Source organism: Ipomoea nil, unplaced genomic scaffold (assembly GCF_001879475.1).
Source record: "Ipomoea nil cultivar Tokyo-kokei standard unplaced genomic scaffold, Asagao_1.1 scaffold1566, whole genome shotgun sequence".
Classification (NCBI taxonomy): domain Eukaryota; kingdom Viridiplantae; phylum Streptophyta; class Magnoliopsida; order Solanales; family Convolvulaceae; genus Ipomoea; species Ipomoea nil.
In genome coordinates, this window is record NW_017617994.1 from 393,389 (window position 1) to 407,500 (window position 14,112).

Here is a 14,112-nt window from a genome sequence, read left to right on the forward strand (position 1 = left end):
ATGGTCGAAGCGGACGGCGAAGTCTCCTACGACGAGTAGGCAAGGTAGGTTTATTCGGGTTTAGCGTTTCTAGTTTTTTTTCCCCCATTTTCCTTCGTTACAATTTTCTTTTCCTTTGAACTGTTAGGGTTTTTTCATTTGAGTGGAGTGGGGTGGGGGGGGGGGGGGGGTTGGTTGTCAGGGTTTTGTACATTGTGCTGAAACGTGGATTTTTTTATCCCCATATGTAATTTCTGGTTCTTGAATTCCCTAGTATATTGCCTAATTGCATTTGTTTATTCGAATTTTTGTATATTGGTCATTGCATATGCGAATTTTTGTTTGTTTATTTGGGTGTCTTTGAATTTCGGAGGCAAGTTGTGTGCATTATTATGTTTATTTGTGTGCACAGGTGTAGAGTGTTGTGTGCACTGTTACGTTTGTCTGTGTTCACGGGTACAGTGTGTTGTGTGACTTGAGTTACATCTAGTTTATTTTAGTGATTGTGTTTGTTCATGTTGTTGGTTGGCAGCTAGGAAAGCAAGGGATGCACCTCCAGAGAGTTGTTCATCCAAATTGCATAACAATGATGAGATTTTGTTGACCCTCCACGAGATTTCGTAGATCGGATGCTACAAGAACCTTTGTGTGATGATCCGGAGACTGATTTTACTCTGGATGAGCAGGTGAGGTTTTCAAGTGCAAGAATTAGGGTGCCTCGAACGCTGTTGGTAGAGGCCTTGGAAGACCGCGTGGTTCCTGGTTACTTACTATGACACACGACATAATATTCATATGCACATGATTTCTTCAAATATGGCACACGAGATGTACAAATATATGACTCAATAAAAGATAATCAGCGAAGCATATATTATGTATTGCAACCACCTGTTCACTCGAACCTATTTTCTTTTATGTACTTGATTTTAGTACTAATACACACCATTTATATATATCATTAAACAATTACGCTCAACACTATGTGCAAAAGTTATGCAGTTTGTATTGTGATCTTATTGTGGCACACGACTTAATATCAGATGCACACATTTTCCTTAAATATGGCACACGAGATGTACAGATATATGACTCAATAAAAGATAATCAAGTGAAGCATATATTAATTACAGAAACCACATGTTCGCTCACACCTATATTTTTTATGTGCTTGATTTTAGTACTAATACACACCATTTATATATATCATTAAACAATTACGCCCAACATTGTATGCAAAGTTATGCAGTTTGGAATGTGGTCTAATTCTGGCACACGACTTAATATCATCAGGCACACGATATACTAAATCATGGCACAAAAGTTTATCAGGCATGGCTCACGGTTTCCTAACCCGTTACCCTACATCACCGCACTCACTGAGAGGGTATTGCTCTTCCAGTAAATATAACATTTACAGAGTTGAGGTCCTTACTGTTGACCATGGCATTAATGCTATGTTTGTTAACTATACTCTACCACAATTATATTCATTTTTCAATGTTATGTTTGTTAATTAGAATCCTTCCATAATTATAATTGATATCAAATGTCTTGTTTGCCTTCTCTAATTATTTTCAGGCGTGAATCACACCATTTTATGGACAAGATCTCAGCCACTAAATCTCTAGGATTGAATGTGTATGATTTGTCCTCGTGTGAACTAGGGCCTATATATATATATATATATATATATATATATATATATATATATATATATATATATATATATATATATTGGATCCGGTGAGGTTACCTTTGTCAGGCGAGGTCTTGAGGCTTGATCTAGTATGTCTATTTATTTTTTTGGACGGATGAGATTTGGCTTATTAGATTGGCACGTGCGTGAGATAAGTGTGCATGTGGGGGTTTTGATGTCTTTTTAGTGGTGTCTTTATTAGGTTGTAATAATTGATTAGCAGATTTTATGGGCTTGTGCAGTGCTAATTATGGTTTTTATCCAGTGACATCATTAAATCATCACACTCATTTATTTTCGTTTTGGTTATTCATACGTCTTTTTTAAAAAAAAAAAAAAAATCTCCACCCAAACAACAAATCATGAAATTATGTTACGCAACAATTGTTGAAATGCATGCTGTAACTTTCATAAATTTTAATTTCCCTAAATAATTTGTGGCAATTACAAGGTCAGTCGTTAATAAGTGCTTAGTCATAACTTGCGCATGCTCACAAACTCAGTTGCACAGCCTATAGTTCTAACTTGCACATGTTTAAAACCTAGCATGCACAGGCTGAGAATATAACGCTCAAATCCTTTGTGTCTTACTTGCCCAGGCTAAGCACTTCACTCGCAAAGGCTAACCCTCAAACTTGCACAAGCATCAACCAAACTTGCATATTCTTATACAAACCTCCACCATGTTTTTTTTCCCTAATGTCTCGTTAGCTAACCACATATCATATCAAAACACAATATCTGATTGCCTATTCAACTTTTTAAAACTCATGCGGTACATACTCAACGTAATGTGGTTTGTATTAAACTCCTCCCTCATGCACTCATTAGACCCACGTGATATTAACTGCACACACTTCGGTTTCTCAACACACAGACTTAACATATTATATGCACAGACATACGAAAAGCCAATAAGCATTTCTAATACGGTTGCACATACCTCTTTCCGTTTGCGCCATCACTGTTGCTTTGAGAAACCACCGTTGCACTGTGTTGCTGATTACCAAATACTTAAATTCAACTCTCACAATATCAATACTAATTTATTGCCGTTAATATATAATTCAATCTCATAATCAGTTGATCCTTTGCATGGAATATATTCCAATTTATTTTTAACCATAAATAGCTCCAATATTATAATTACTTATTCATCCTTATGCATAGACTACTACCTTAAATGCATAACAAATCTCTTTCAATCTCACCCGTTTATATGTAATGATTTAATGGATGAGATGAGGCCTCATGATCTCATCCATCTAAGTGCCCTCATGGGATCTGGACACACACACAAACACACACCTCTAGTATATCTACTATACTAATAAGCTAAGAGCCAAAGAGGGCTAGGCCTATAATGAGTAGAAAAAATGACGGTCAAATTTTTTAATTAAATAAATGGCTCAGATTGACAAGATTTTACTTTTTCCTTTACATTTTCTAATTTATCCTTACTTATATGATTATCCGTTAACTTTCCCGTTAAATATTATCTTTTCTGTTAATTTCTGTTAGTTCATCGATAACTTACTCATTGATTTTAATATAAGAAAGGTCTAAGGTTCGAACTTCATCCCAATCAAAGTTGGCATAATTAGTATTCTATTTTACTCTTATTAAATTAAAATAATAATTTAGTAGCTACAATAAAAAAAATAATACATATGCATTTCTTTAATTTAGAATTATATGTATACAATGTCTTTATTCAAAAAAAATTATTCATGATCAATAAATTAAATAAGAGAAATAATTTCATTAGTTATATTGTCTTTATTTTTTTTTCAATATAAAAATTCTTTACATTCAAATTCATCAATTGATTATATTCGCTACATTGTCCCTACAATGTCTTTATTCAAAAATAAAAAATAAAAAAATTATTCATTATCAATAAATTAATATAGAGAAATAATTTCATTAGTTATATTGTATTTAGTTTTCTCCAATGTAAAAATTCTTTACATCCATATTCATCAATTGATTATATTCACTACATTGTCTATTATTTTTTTGTGCACTATTTTTTAATTAAATATCAAAGTTATAATACAAAATAATGTTATATATTTATTTACCAAGTATTTTATTAATACCATGAAAAAATTAAAAAATATATATAATTAATAAAGCCAATCATATTAACTACTTGAGGGATATGTTGACAAAGATAGTATTCAAAATACACAACAAATTGAAGGGAGAAACTACCATGCAATGTGCTTGTTTGACAATCAGCAGTTAGCGGTTAGCGTTAGAGAATTTGACAAGCGAATTATATCAATAATTGATAAAAAGATATTTAAAAAATTTAGTTGTTTAGATTAACATGTAAAATGAGCTAAATAATGATAATGATAATGATAATGAGAATGAGAATGAGAATGAGAATGAGAATGATAATGATAATGATAATGATAATGATAATAATAATAATAATAATAATAATAATAATAATAATAATAATAATAATGATGATGATGTTATTGTCCATGCATTAAATACGAAACTTTAATATCTATAGGGGATTGCTTGCCATGTGAAATAGGGTGAAATCATAGCTATAGATTTGTTTTGATCCAACGGTTGAAATAGGAGGACCCTTAAAAAAAAAAAAAAAAGCTAATAAGAGTTTTTTTTTTTTTTTTTTTTTTTTTTTTTTTTAACTTTCCATAACCATTTTTTGTTAACAATCTTTGGCTCTTCACCATTATTATTATTATTCTAAAGGCTGAACCCCAACCCTAAGGGCCCCCACACTCCGACCCGACAGAGTATTTGGGAGGATGTAAGTCATGGTGACTCAACTGAACATGAACCATAGAGGCTAGACCGGTGCTCACTGCGCACAAGAAGCCCCCCTCACTTTGAGAGGTTGCTCCCACACTGCCGCTGGTGAGACTCGATCCTTGGTCATTATTATTATTACTAGTTCTTTTACGCGCTTTGCGCGAATAAAATAATGCCCAATGATTATTTTTAAATAAGTATTTCAAAGTATATTAATGCAATATTATATCGGAGATGTTCATGCATAGGTAAATAAATATTGAATTTGTTTATTTAAATCGGTAATTTAAAGTATATAAATGCCAGATAATATATGAGATATTGATTTTATTGCAACTAAAATAAATGTTTGTAACTTTGTAATAACGCTAGTCTAAATACTTAGTCTAAAAACGGTAGTCTAAATAAATACTACTTTTGGTTTAAATTTCAATAATTCTTCTTAATTCTCTTTTGGGTAGCATTGTCATTGTCTTCATCTTCCGTACATGTCCTCTTTTTATTATTATTATTATTATTATTATTATTATTATTATTATTATTATTATTATTATTATTATTATTATTATTATTATTATTATTATTATTATTATTATTATTATTATTATTATTATTATTATTGGTAGTGTGTCATGTGCAATTGGGTTACTAGTGGTAGCATAGATGAATTCATCGTGCAATGAGATTATGGCGTAGGAAGCTTTAGATTTGTCTTGTTGTGTATATGATGGGATCTTAGTTGTACTATTAACTTTTTATCTTACAACCACCTATTGATATTTGGTAGTGGTCGTTTTTTTCTACATGTTTCATGCGTTGTGAGATGTGTGTCGTAGGTTATCAAGTGAAAGTATTGAACAAAATATTAATATTTATTATATTTGTATAAAATACTTGGTAAATAAATAAATAAATAAATAAATAAATAAATAAATAAATAAATAAATAAATATATATATATATATATATATATATATATATATATATATATATATATATATATATATATATATATATATATATAAAACATATTTTGTATTATAACTTTGATATTTAATTACAAGATAATGTAAAAAAGAAGACATGGACAATGTAGTGAATATAATAAATTAATAAATTTGAAGGTAATAAATCTTTGAATTGTAGAAAATAAAGATAATATAACTAATGAAATTATATCACTTTTTAAAAATTTTTTAATGAATATTTTTTTTAAATAAAGGAATTATAGACATCTAATTCTAAATTAATTAAATGCATATTATTATTTTTTGTTTTAGCTACTACTTTATTTAACTTAATAAGAGTAATAAAGTGACGTACATATTTTTCATCAACAATAATTAAATCAATAATTTTTTTTTTAATTTACATTCGTTGTTGGGACAAATTGTTTTGAGAGTTTATCAATGACAATTGTTACAATTCCTGTCAATAGAGGATGATAATAAACAATTCAAAACATATATTTACAATAGATATTTTTATAATGATATAGTAAAAATTAACTTACAAATTTCTTTAGAATTAAGTTTTCATGCATTGATACAATTCTGATGTGTAAACTTGTTCAATTGGAGCCAGTCAATAGAGGATGATAATAAATAATTCAAAACATATAGTTACAATAGATATTGTTATAATGATATAGTAAAAATTAACTTACAAATTTCTTTAGAAGTTTTCATGCATTGATACAATTCTGATGTGTAAACTTGTTCAATTGGAGCCAGTGGGATGTCAACATTGTCAATTCGTTAGAAAATGATCCTACCATTTTAGAGTCCAGGTGTAATTGTATTTATGATCAACAACATTGTAGTTAGGTCACGCAGGCCTGACAATGATGTAAGAATAATTTTGTCCGATAAAAAAATAATAGTATAATATTTGTAAAGTAATGTACAATTGTACCATTATAAAAATACATACAAAAATTATTAATACCATAACGATCTAAATCATACTTATAATGCAAAAGTATAATTGAAATATTAAGTTTTGTTCTTGTCTAAATAATCAAAAGAAGATTAATTAATTAAACGAATAAAATTAACCTAATTTTTTTTAAATGCATAAAAATCAAATGATTTTTAAAGTTCTTGATATATAATCTTTGATGCTTAACTTTGAATGTTGTATATTTAGCCGGACTAATTATTTGAACAAAGTTTATGTTAAATTTTATATTATATATTTTTTAAAATATATTTTAACATATTCGTAGTATATGTTTAACAATTATGGCAACTCTAATTGAGATGAGGTTTGAACCTAAGACCTTGCTTATAAAAATTAATGAGTAAGTTAAAAATAATAAATAGTTAACGGAATATTCCGTTACTAAAGTTTATACTAACGGAATTTAGGTTATTTAAGGGAATAAAATAATATAATAGAGGGTAAATAAGGAAAATCGTTAAAAAAAATACTAAAATCAAAATAATATGAACCAATCATTTTAAGAAACAATAGACCATTCATTTTAAGAAACAATAGTACCGACATTTTTTTTTTGTTCCAGTTAAAGGCCTAACATTATTCGCTCTTATTAAAATTGTAGATTATTATTATTTTGAGCTCTATTCTTCTTTATCTGTAGTTAAAGTGATTGCAAAACTGATTTCGATCTCCATTGCTTATCAATTGGGGATTGTTTTCCAATCAACATAATAGATCAAGGTATGTTTATCCAATCTCAATTTTGCTAAGTTCTACTTCTTGGTTTCTTTATTACTTTTTGCAATCACTCGTAGACATGAAAGTTGTGCACTCTAAGACTCATAGTTGTGCACTCTAAAACTCATAGTTGTGCACTCTAAAACTCATAGTTGTGCACTCTTATGCACAAAGTGGTGCAATTATAGAATTCACTTGAAGACAAAATTATGTTCTTGAAGACGTAAAATTGTGCACTTAAAGACACAAAGTTGTGCACTCGTAGACACAAAGTGGTGCAATTGTAAAATGCATTTATAGACACAAAATTATGCACTCGAAAATATAAAGGTGTGCACTCGTAGGCATAAAGTTGTTCACTCATAGGCACAAAGTGACACTTTTAGACACTAAATCGTGCACTAATTCATGTACTAATAAGGTGCTTTTATATATTTAAGTTCCAAAATCATTGCTGCATGACTTAACATCTAGAAGCAACTTTAATGTCTAAGACAAATTCCAGTAGCAAAGAATTGAAGATGGGTATTGATTAAATATATCTCCAAAGATGACTCAATATTAGATTTTTCAAAATTATGCATTCGAAGAGATAAATTATACATTCGAAAAGAGAATTACGCATTCGAAGAGATAAATTATACATTCGAAAAGAGAATTATGCACTCGAAGATAATAAAAATATGTCCTTAATGTTCTGTGCTCACTATAACTAATATTGCCCACTAACAAAACTGCTTATCACAAGAAGACAATCACTAAAACATTTGGAAATGACCAAAATCATAAGTACTAAATACAATCAAATCAATAAGATTCAGTACAAAGAATGAGTACCCCTCCCTAAGACTCGAATCTATGACCTCCTATTTGAGAGAGCCACTAAACCACAAAGTCATTGGCAATTTGGCAGTGACGCATTATTTTGTTTGTTTTTTTTTTTTTTTTTTGAAACTTTTTTTTACCCTTACCATTCAGATTCTAATATTTCAACCAAATGCATGCTGAAGTATTTTTATTTCTTTGAAGCAAAGAGTTGCATAGGCGGTGGGTTAGAACTTAGAAGCATATGCGTGGACTGACTCGCTAATCTGGAAAGAAGGATGCACGGAGTTAGACAAAAAAGCATGATGAGTTGTTGAATGTTGAATTTAGGGGGGACAGCGCTGTGGTGTTTTGTGTTTGGATTGGTATATATTGAAATAAATTCATGGAGAAATGAGAGATTTTGTCTAGAAAGTTGTGGATGGATCATTTACATTGCAATCAATTATGAATTATAACCTTCATTTCATAAACTCCCTTCTCATCAGTTGTCTAACTTTTCAAAGACAGTTGAACAATAATATAATGCATTATTGCGATTAGACTCTGATATCATAACACATGTGTGACCAGAAAGAGATTCATGGAATTAAGGTGATTAAAGATGAGGATGGAAAATTTTTAAAACGAGAATTCTAAAATGTTTATTATATTTCAAAATAAAATGTTAATATATCTCGTGTAATCAGACATGCTTGAAAGTTGCTTACTCATCCGACATGCACCGTGAACACCTGCATTTGAAGCCAAATCCTTCATATAGGAGACTCTGTCTAGCATCATGGTCCATACTTGCATCAATGTAGCAAATCCGCAACTCTTCACCTGCAATAGCAGCAGATGAAATTTTATGTTAGGGCATTTGGTGGGAAGGAGGCCGAGAATTAAGAGTCTGTTTAGAAAGCACGAAAATAACTTCTGAAAAATGTTTTTCGGACTCATTTTCTGGAAAACATTTTCCTTTTCAATGTTTGGTTACATTCTGGAAAATTAGGAATGGATGAAAACTGAGGAATCGAAGGAAATGACGGCAGCGAAGGCAACCATGTTTTGAGTGTTGGCGGAAAGAATTTGGCATAAGTCATATTTCACAAAAATCCCTACATTTTTCCTAGTCAACGGAAAATGTTTTCGGGTGACTGGATTTTCCTACTGCATCCAAACACTGACAACTCAGAAAATATTTTCCAGAAGTCATTTTCTGGGTTTCCAAACGAACCCTAAGGGGAAAATGAATTGCAATTTCGTGGAAAAAGAATGGGGTGAAAATTTAAATTACATTGTTTAGTAGACTGTAATAGAATGGTTGGGAATTTAAAGAGAATAAATGAATAAAGACTAAAATGCCCTTGTATAATAATAACAAGGGCAAAATAGTAATTCACCTTGAAATTACAATTCCATGGTTGGAGGGAATTGCAATTCCCTTCAACCAAGCCATGTAATTGTAATTCCATGAAATTTGGTAGGAATGGAATTACAATTCTATCCTATCAAAGCCCCAAAACCTTAACAACAGTTCATGCTAGATTGATGCAGGGTAAAGAATGAGCACGGGAATAGACTCTAGTATGCAAACAGGAGAGAACAAACTTAAGATCATTCTTACAGGATATGCTTCTTAATACAACTGTTACTTATTATTTATGTACATTTTTTTAGATGTGTTTGAGGAGAAATAGGAGTAAGACAGTACAAGGGTGAATTGATGACCTGCTTCAATATCACGAAGTGCCTTCAATTTTGCATCTACATTTTGTACCCACACAATATGTGTATTAGGATCTGCAACCCCAAAGAGAAAGCCAAATCAGCTAATACGGCTACTAATGCTGCTTAACATTTGTAGTATAAACATTAAAATCAATGCACAGAAGCCAATTGAGTGCAATATATTTCCTATAATATACAAGTCAGAAAGCAACAAGAAAAAAAATATACAAAGGGTTCAATCTTTATTGTAGATAAAATGCCAAAAACAGAAGGAAAAAAGAAAAAGAAAAAGAAAAAATAGAAGCTGCACTCCATCAGAATTCAAAGTGCATAATTAGGGTGTGTTTCAAACATTGGAATTAGAATGGTAATGGGAATCAAATTCTTGGAAATGGTAATAGATTTAAGTAGAATGAATCACTTTGTTTGGTAGTAAATAGGAATTGGAATCCAAATAAATAAATAACTAATTAAAATAAAAATAAAAATTTATTATATACACACACATACATATATGTGTATATATATTAAAATTCTATATTTAATGCATGGACAATGACTTTTTTTATTTTTTTATTTTTCATTTTTCTCCCTTATTTTTGATTCCATTGTTCAAAACAAGAGTAAAAGGGTATGTGTTTCGTAATTACTAAAGAATTTGAATCCAATAGTAGGATAACAAAAATAGACAAACAAACATGATAATGGATATCAAAACCCTTAATAGAGTGCAAAAGTCCCCAACCAAACACACCCTTTATATTGCTCTCGATTAATCAGTCTGTAATCACATATCCAATCCATAGTGTTTCAATGAGATTAATAAACTACATATCTGATATACTTTCAGCAGTTCTGTTGACATTAAAATTTTCAACTAACAAAACATAATTTCTTTACATTGTAGCATATTTTGTGCTCTGCTATTAACATTGGATAGGCAGTTAGGCACAGTCAAGCATAAACATAACCATTTCCTTCTAACTCTATTTAATAACATAATTCTTCACTGCAAAATATAAATTATCAAAATGAAACTATCGACTTCAAAGAGATGGAAAATCTAACCACAGTCATGATTGTACAAGGATGGTAGCAAATAAATAGCATTTCCAACAGCAGCCTCTGCTTGTATCAGTGCTGCTGCTGATGAAAGTAGATCTTCATATGATTCTCCAACCAATTCAATGCGGAAGGCATTGATACGAATTCGTGCCAGTACACCAGTGTACCACTGGCTTGTTAGAACTAGCAAGTTAATGAAACAGTAAAGTTTAAAAGTCAAATAGTTTTGTGTCCTATAATTCTATGACTGAACACAGAAAGTATTCTTCAATGAAAGAAATGCAATTTTTTAAGGTGACATGCAACACCATACAAAGACAAAAGGATACAAGCCATCTGCTCATCTGATATTTGTGCATCTGCAAAGGTGCTTCTTAGCAAGTGAAGTTCCTTTTCCATCTGAGGTAAAACAAGTCATGAAGACCATAACCATCATGGATAGCCATTCTTTAAGTATTTTCATTGATACACAGTTCAACATGAAATGACAAGTTGGAGAGAGGAGCATCTCAAAGTGTTTGGTCACTATTTTTAACATGGGTTGAAGGAGATACTTTTCACCTTGGAAGCCCAACGAGGGGATTTTCATTTTTGGGACTCAATAAGAAATGTGATTGTTCCTTTGTTTGATTTTTTTATTTATTTTTAAATATTTACCCTTCAGGTTTCTCACTTTCTACTCAAACCATGCAAAAGGAAAATAATTTAACCTTATGTTTTCATCTAAAATTTCCTTATTTTCTCTCCCTGCTTATCAAATAATCTTAGATTCTAAAAAATATTGCCTATTACACCTTTGACTATATCTTCCAATAGTGTGCCCTACTAATTACCAAAAGTGAAATCAAGTGACTTCCTGAGATTCATACCAGGGCAATCATACTTGAAGAGAGAGTTGTTGGTTGAAGTATGTCAAGGGCATCAGCAGAGGTAACACCTGATATTATCATGCAAGCCAGCCGCTTAACCAAAAGTGGATATTTTAGACCTTGTGTGCTTCAAAAGAAAAGTGAACAATTCCAAGTAAGTTATATTCATTACTAAATGTCATATACTTCTCAAAGGAAATTCAGAAGTCATTACAGCAAAAAAAAAAATAGCATATTCATAAGCTAAGCTTATCTTCTTAATTTCTCCTTCTTCCGGAGAGTACATAAAATATAAACAGTGAAACAGAAAGTAAACTTATCAGAGACATTAACTTGGAGAATGGAATAGTTTTGATAAATTACTTAGGACATTTCTAGAAAAAAAAACATACCTGCAATACTCATGAAAAGCTGACCAATCAGATTTCTTTTCAACCTCAAAAAAGACCTAAAACCATAATATAAGTTAAGCAACCACAAACCAGGGCATCAACTTCCAATATCTAATGAACCCAATATCCAAACTAAAGTTAAATCAATCATGAAACACTCGAGTTTCCCTTAGAATGACTACAATCTGTAAATCAATTCTTCTCATAAGCCCATTTGCAAACAGATGGTGGACATTTCAATTGGGTTCCAAATAACGCAAATACAGATCATACACGCATGCAGGAAGAAAGGAAATTAAGTAAACCTGAAGTCCCAATTCATAATTCAAATATATAAGAAAAATAATGTAAAGACAGTCTCTGAATTAATCATACTCGGGACTGTTCCCTGCATTCTTCGCTGCAAAATGAGACATTTTGAGCTCGAGATTGGTTCTGGTTCCGGAGCTTTCTGAGGCAGAAATAGCAGACACTATGGAGAGAAGATAGAGAAGGGTGAGATACAATGGGTTTGGCCGTATGGATCAGTTCGCCAGCCCCGATACTACGAGTGGCAAACACCCCTCGGCCGGAGAACTCGGTGAAGCCAACTTGGATCGGCGGGGGTGAGGCGACTCGGGTGGGTTGCGACTCGGCGTCGCAGCCACTTGTGGTTGTGGTGAAATGATGGGGGGATGTAACCGGGTTGGGTTGCCGACGAAGGATTTTGAACTGCGAAGCACTACGGCGACTGTGCTGGACTAGCCGTAACATTTTCGCACACACTATTTCAGTTTGAACTGTTTTGGAGCGAAAGCGGTTTTAAATTCTATGAAGATACCTAAGATGTTACCAACTCAATCATCACAGCCTTCGTAGGACGACGTTTGGATTAGTAAAAGAGGGACGGAAGCTAGGCCACTTCCTGGTAAACTAGTTTACATTATAGTTGATTCATTCAAATTAATAAGAATTAATACTCAATATAGTCCTCGACTATAGTGATTTTACTCAGTTTAGTCCTAAATGACTTTTTGTACTCTATTTAGTCTTCGACTTTGATGGTTTTACACACTTTAGTTCTCTGTTAAAAATTTCGTTTGTTGGCTGTTAATAACAAGGTTAACATGGTAATTTCATTTCCCTTTTATTTTTATCAGATTAATTATTAATTATATTTTCTAATTTTTAGATAAGGGGAAAATCCAGGACCTTCATTACAGGTTCCTCTCAAATGCAGTTGCCGCCATTGTTGTATCGTCAGAAGACAATGCAACAGAATTTGGTGCATAGTCTTTCTTCTCATCCCTAATGCAACTCAGACCTCGGACTTTGAAGGTGTTTGGTTCAATTGTTGACCAACATTCAGAAATGTTCTTTACCAGTGGGGACTAGAGTTTTTCTCTTTTCACCTAGGGAGGCAGTGCAAGCAAGACAAGACATACATTTATTCTGTAGATAGAATTCCACAACTATAAAATGTTTCTGTTTCAACTCTTTTCCCAAGACTGTCACTTTGACCAATCTGTTGGTTAGAGTCTTTATTTACATGGTCCAAATCCTTATCCTCCTTCGGAGAGTCACATGAAATCAGATGAGAATCATTTGAAGTTTTATCTTGGATAGCAACCTCCTTTACAAGGGTTTGCATATGAAGATCCAACTGATATTTCACATGGTTTTGCGTCAGCAAAAGAATCTCCATTATAACATGCAAGATCAGCAAATCTCGGAGAAACAGCTGTTGACATAGATCCACTTCCACTCTGTGAAAGAACATCCTGAACACTATAGAAATCATCATCACCATCAGAACCAACTCCTGTTTCCGGGTTAAACCACGCTTCGTTGTTTCCTTGGAATGTTGGATTGCCATAAGATAAATTCGCGGAATCGAAAAAAGGCTCCACTTTACTGAGCTTATTGTGAGACAAAAAGAGGCCCCTCGCCACACTCCGCCGCCACCGCCGTGACTTGCCAAGATTCAGGCAACCAAATCCCACACAACCTCTCGGAGTCGACCCAGAAGAAGCGGGAGAGAAATTAGAAAAAATAATTAATAATTAATCAGATAAAAAATAAAAGAGAAATGAAATTACTATGTTAACCCTTGTTA

General features: G+C 31.9%; 1 protein-coding gene across 1 annotated transcript; it reads right to left on the reverse strand.

The window, feature by feature from the left end:
- Positions 1–8,413: 8,413 nt before the first annotated feature.
- Positions 8,414–12,824, reverse strand: LOC109189853 (histone-lysine N-methyltransferase ATXR4). The gene is made up of 7 exons (XM_019340478.1): positions 12,393–12,824; positions 12,018–12,073; positions 11,626–11,752; positions 11,086–11,155; positions 10,760–10,939; positions 9,692–9,763; positions 8,414–8,803 (listed from the first exon to the last, which is right to left on the reverse strand). Exons 1-7 carry the CDS (start codon positions 12,768–12,770, stop codon positions 8,685–8,687), a joined length of 1,002 nt encoding a protein of 333 aa, XP_019196023.1. The 5' UTR covers positions 12,771–12,824; the 3' UTR covers positions 8,414–8,684.
- Between the last annotated feature and the right edge of the window lie 1,288 nt (positions 12,825–14,112).

Coding starts and splice junctions, on each gene's coding strand:
- LOC109189853 (XM_019340478.1), bottom strand. CDS start 12,770: ATGTTACGGCTAGTCCAGCACAGTCGCCGTAGTGCTTCGCAGTTCAAA. Junction 11,753..12,017: donor GCTTTTCATGAGTATTGCAG/GTATGTTTTTTT, acceptor TTTCTTTTGAAG/CACACAAGGTCTAAAATATC. Junction 11,156..11,625: donor CTTCAAGTATGATTGCCCTG/GTATGAATCTCA, acceptor GTTTTACCTCAG/ATGGAAAAGGAACTTCACTT.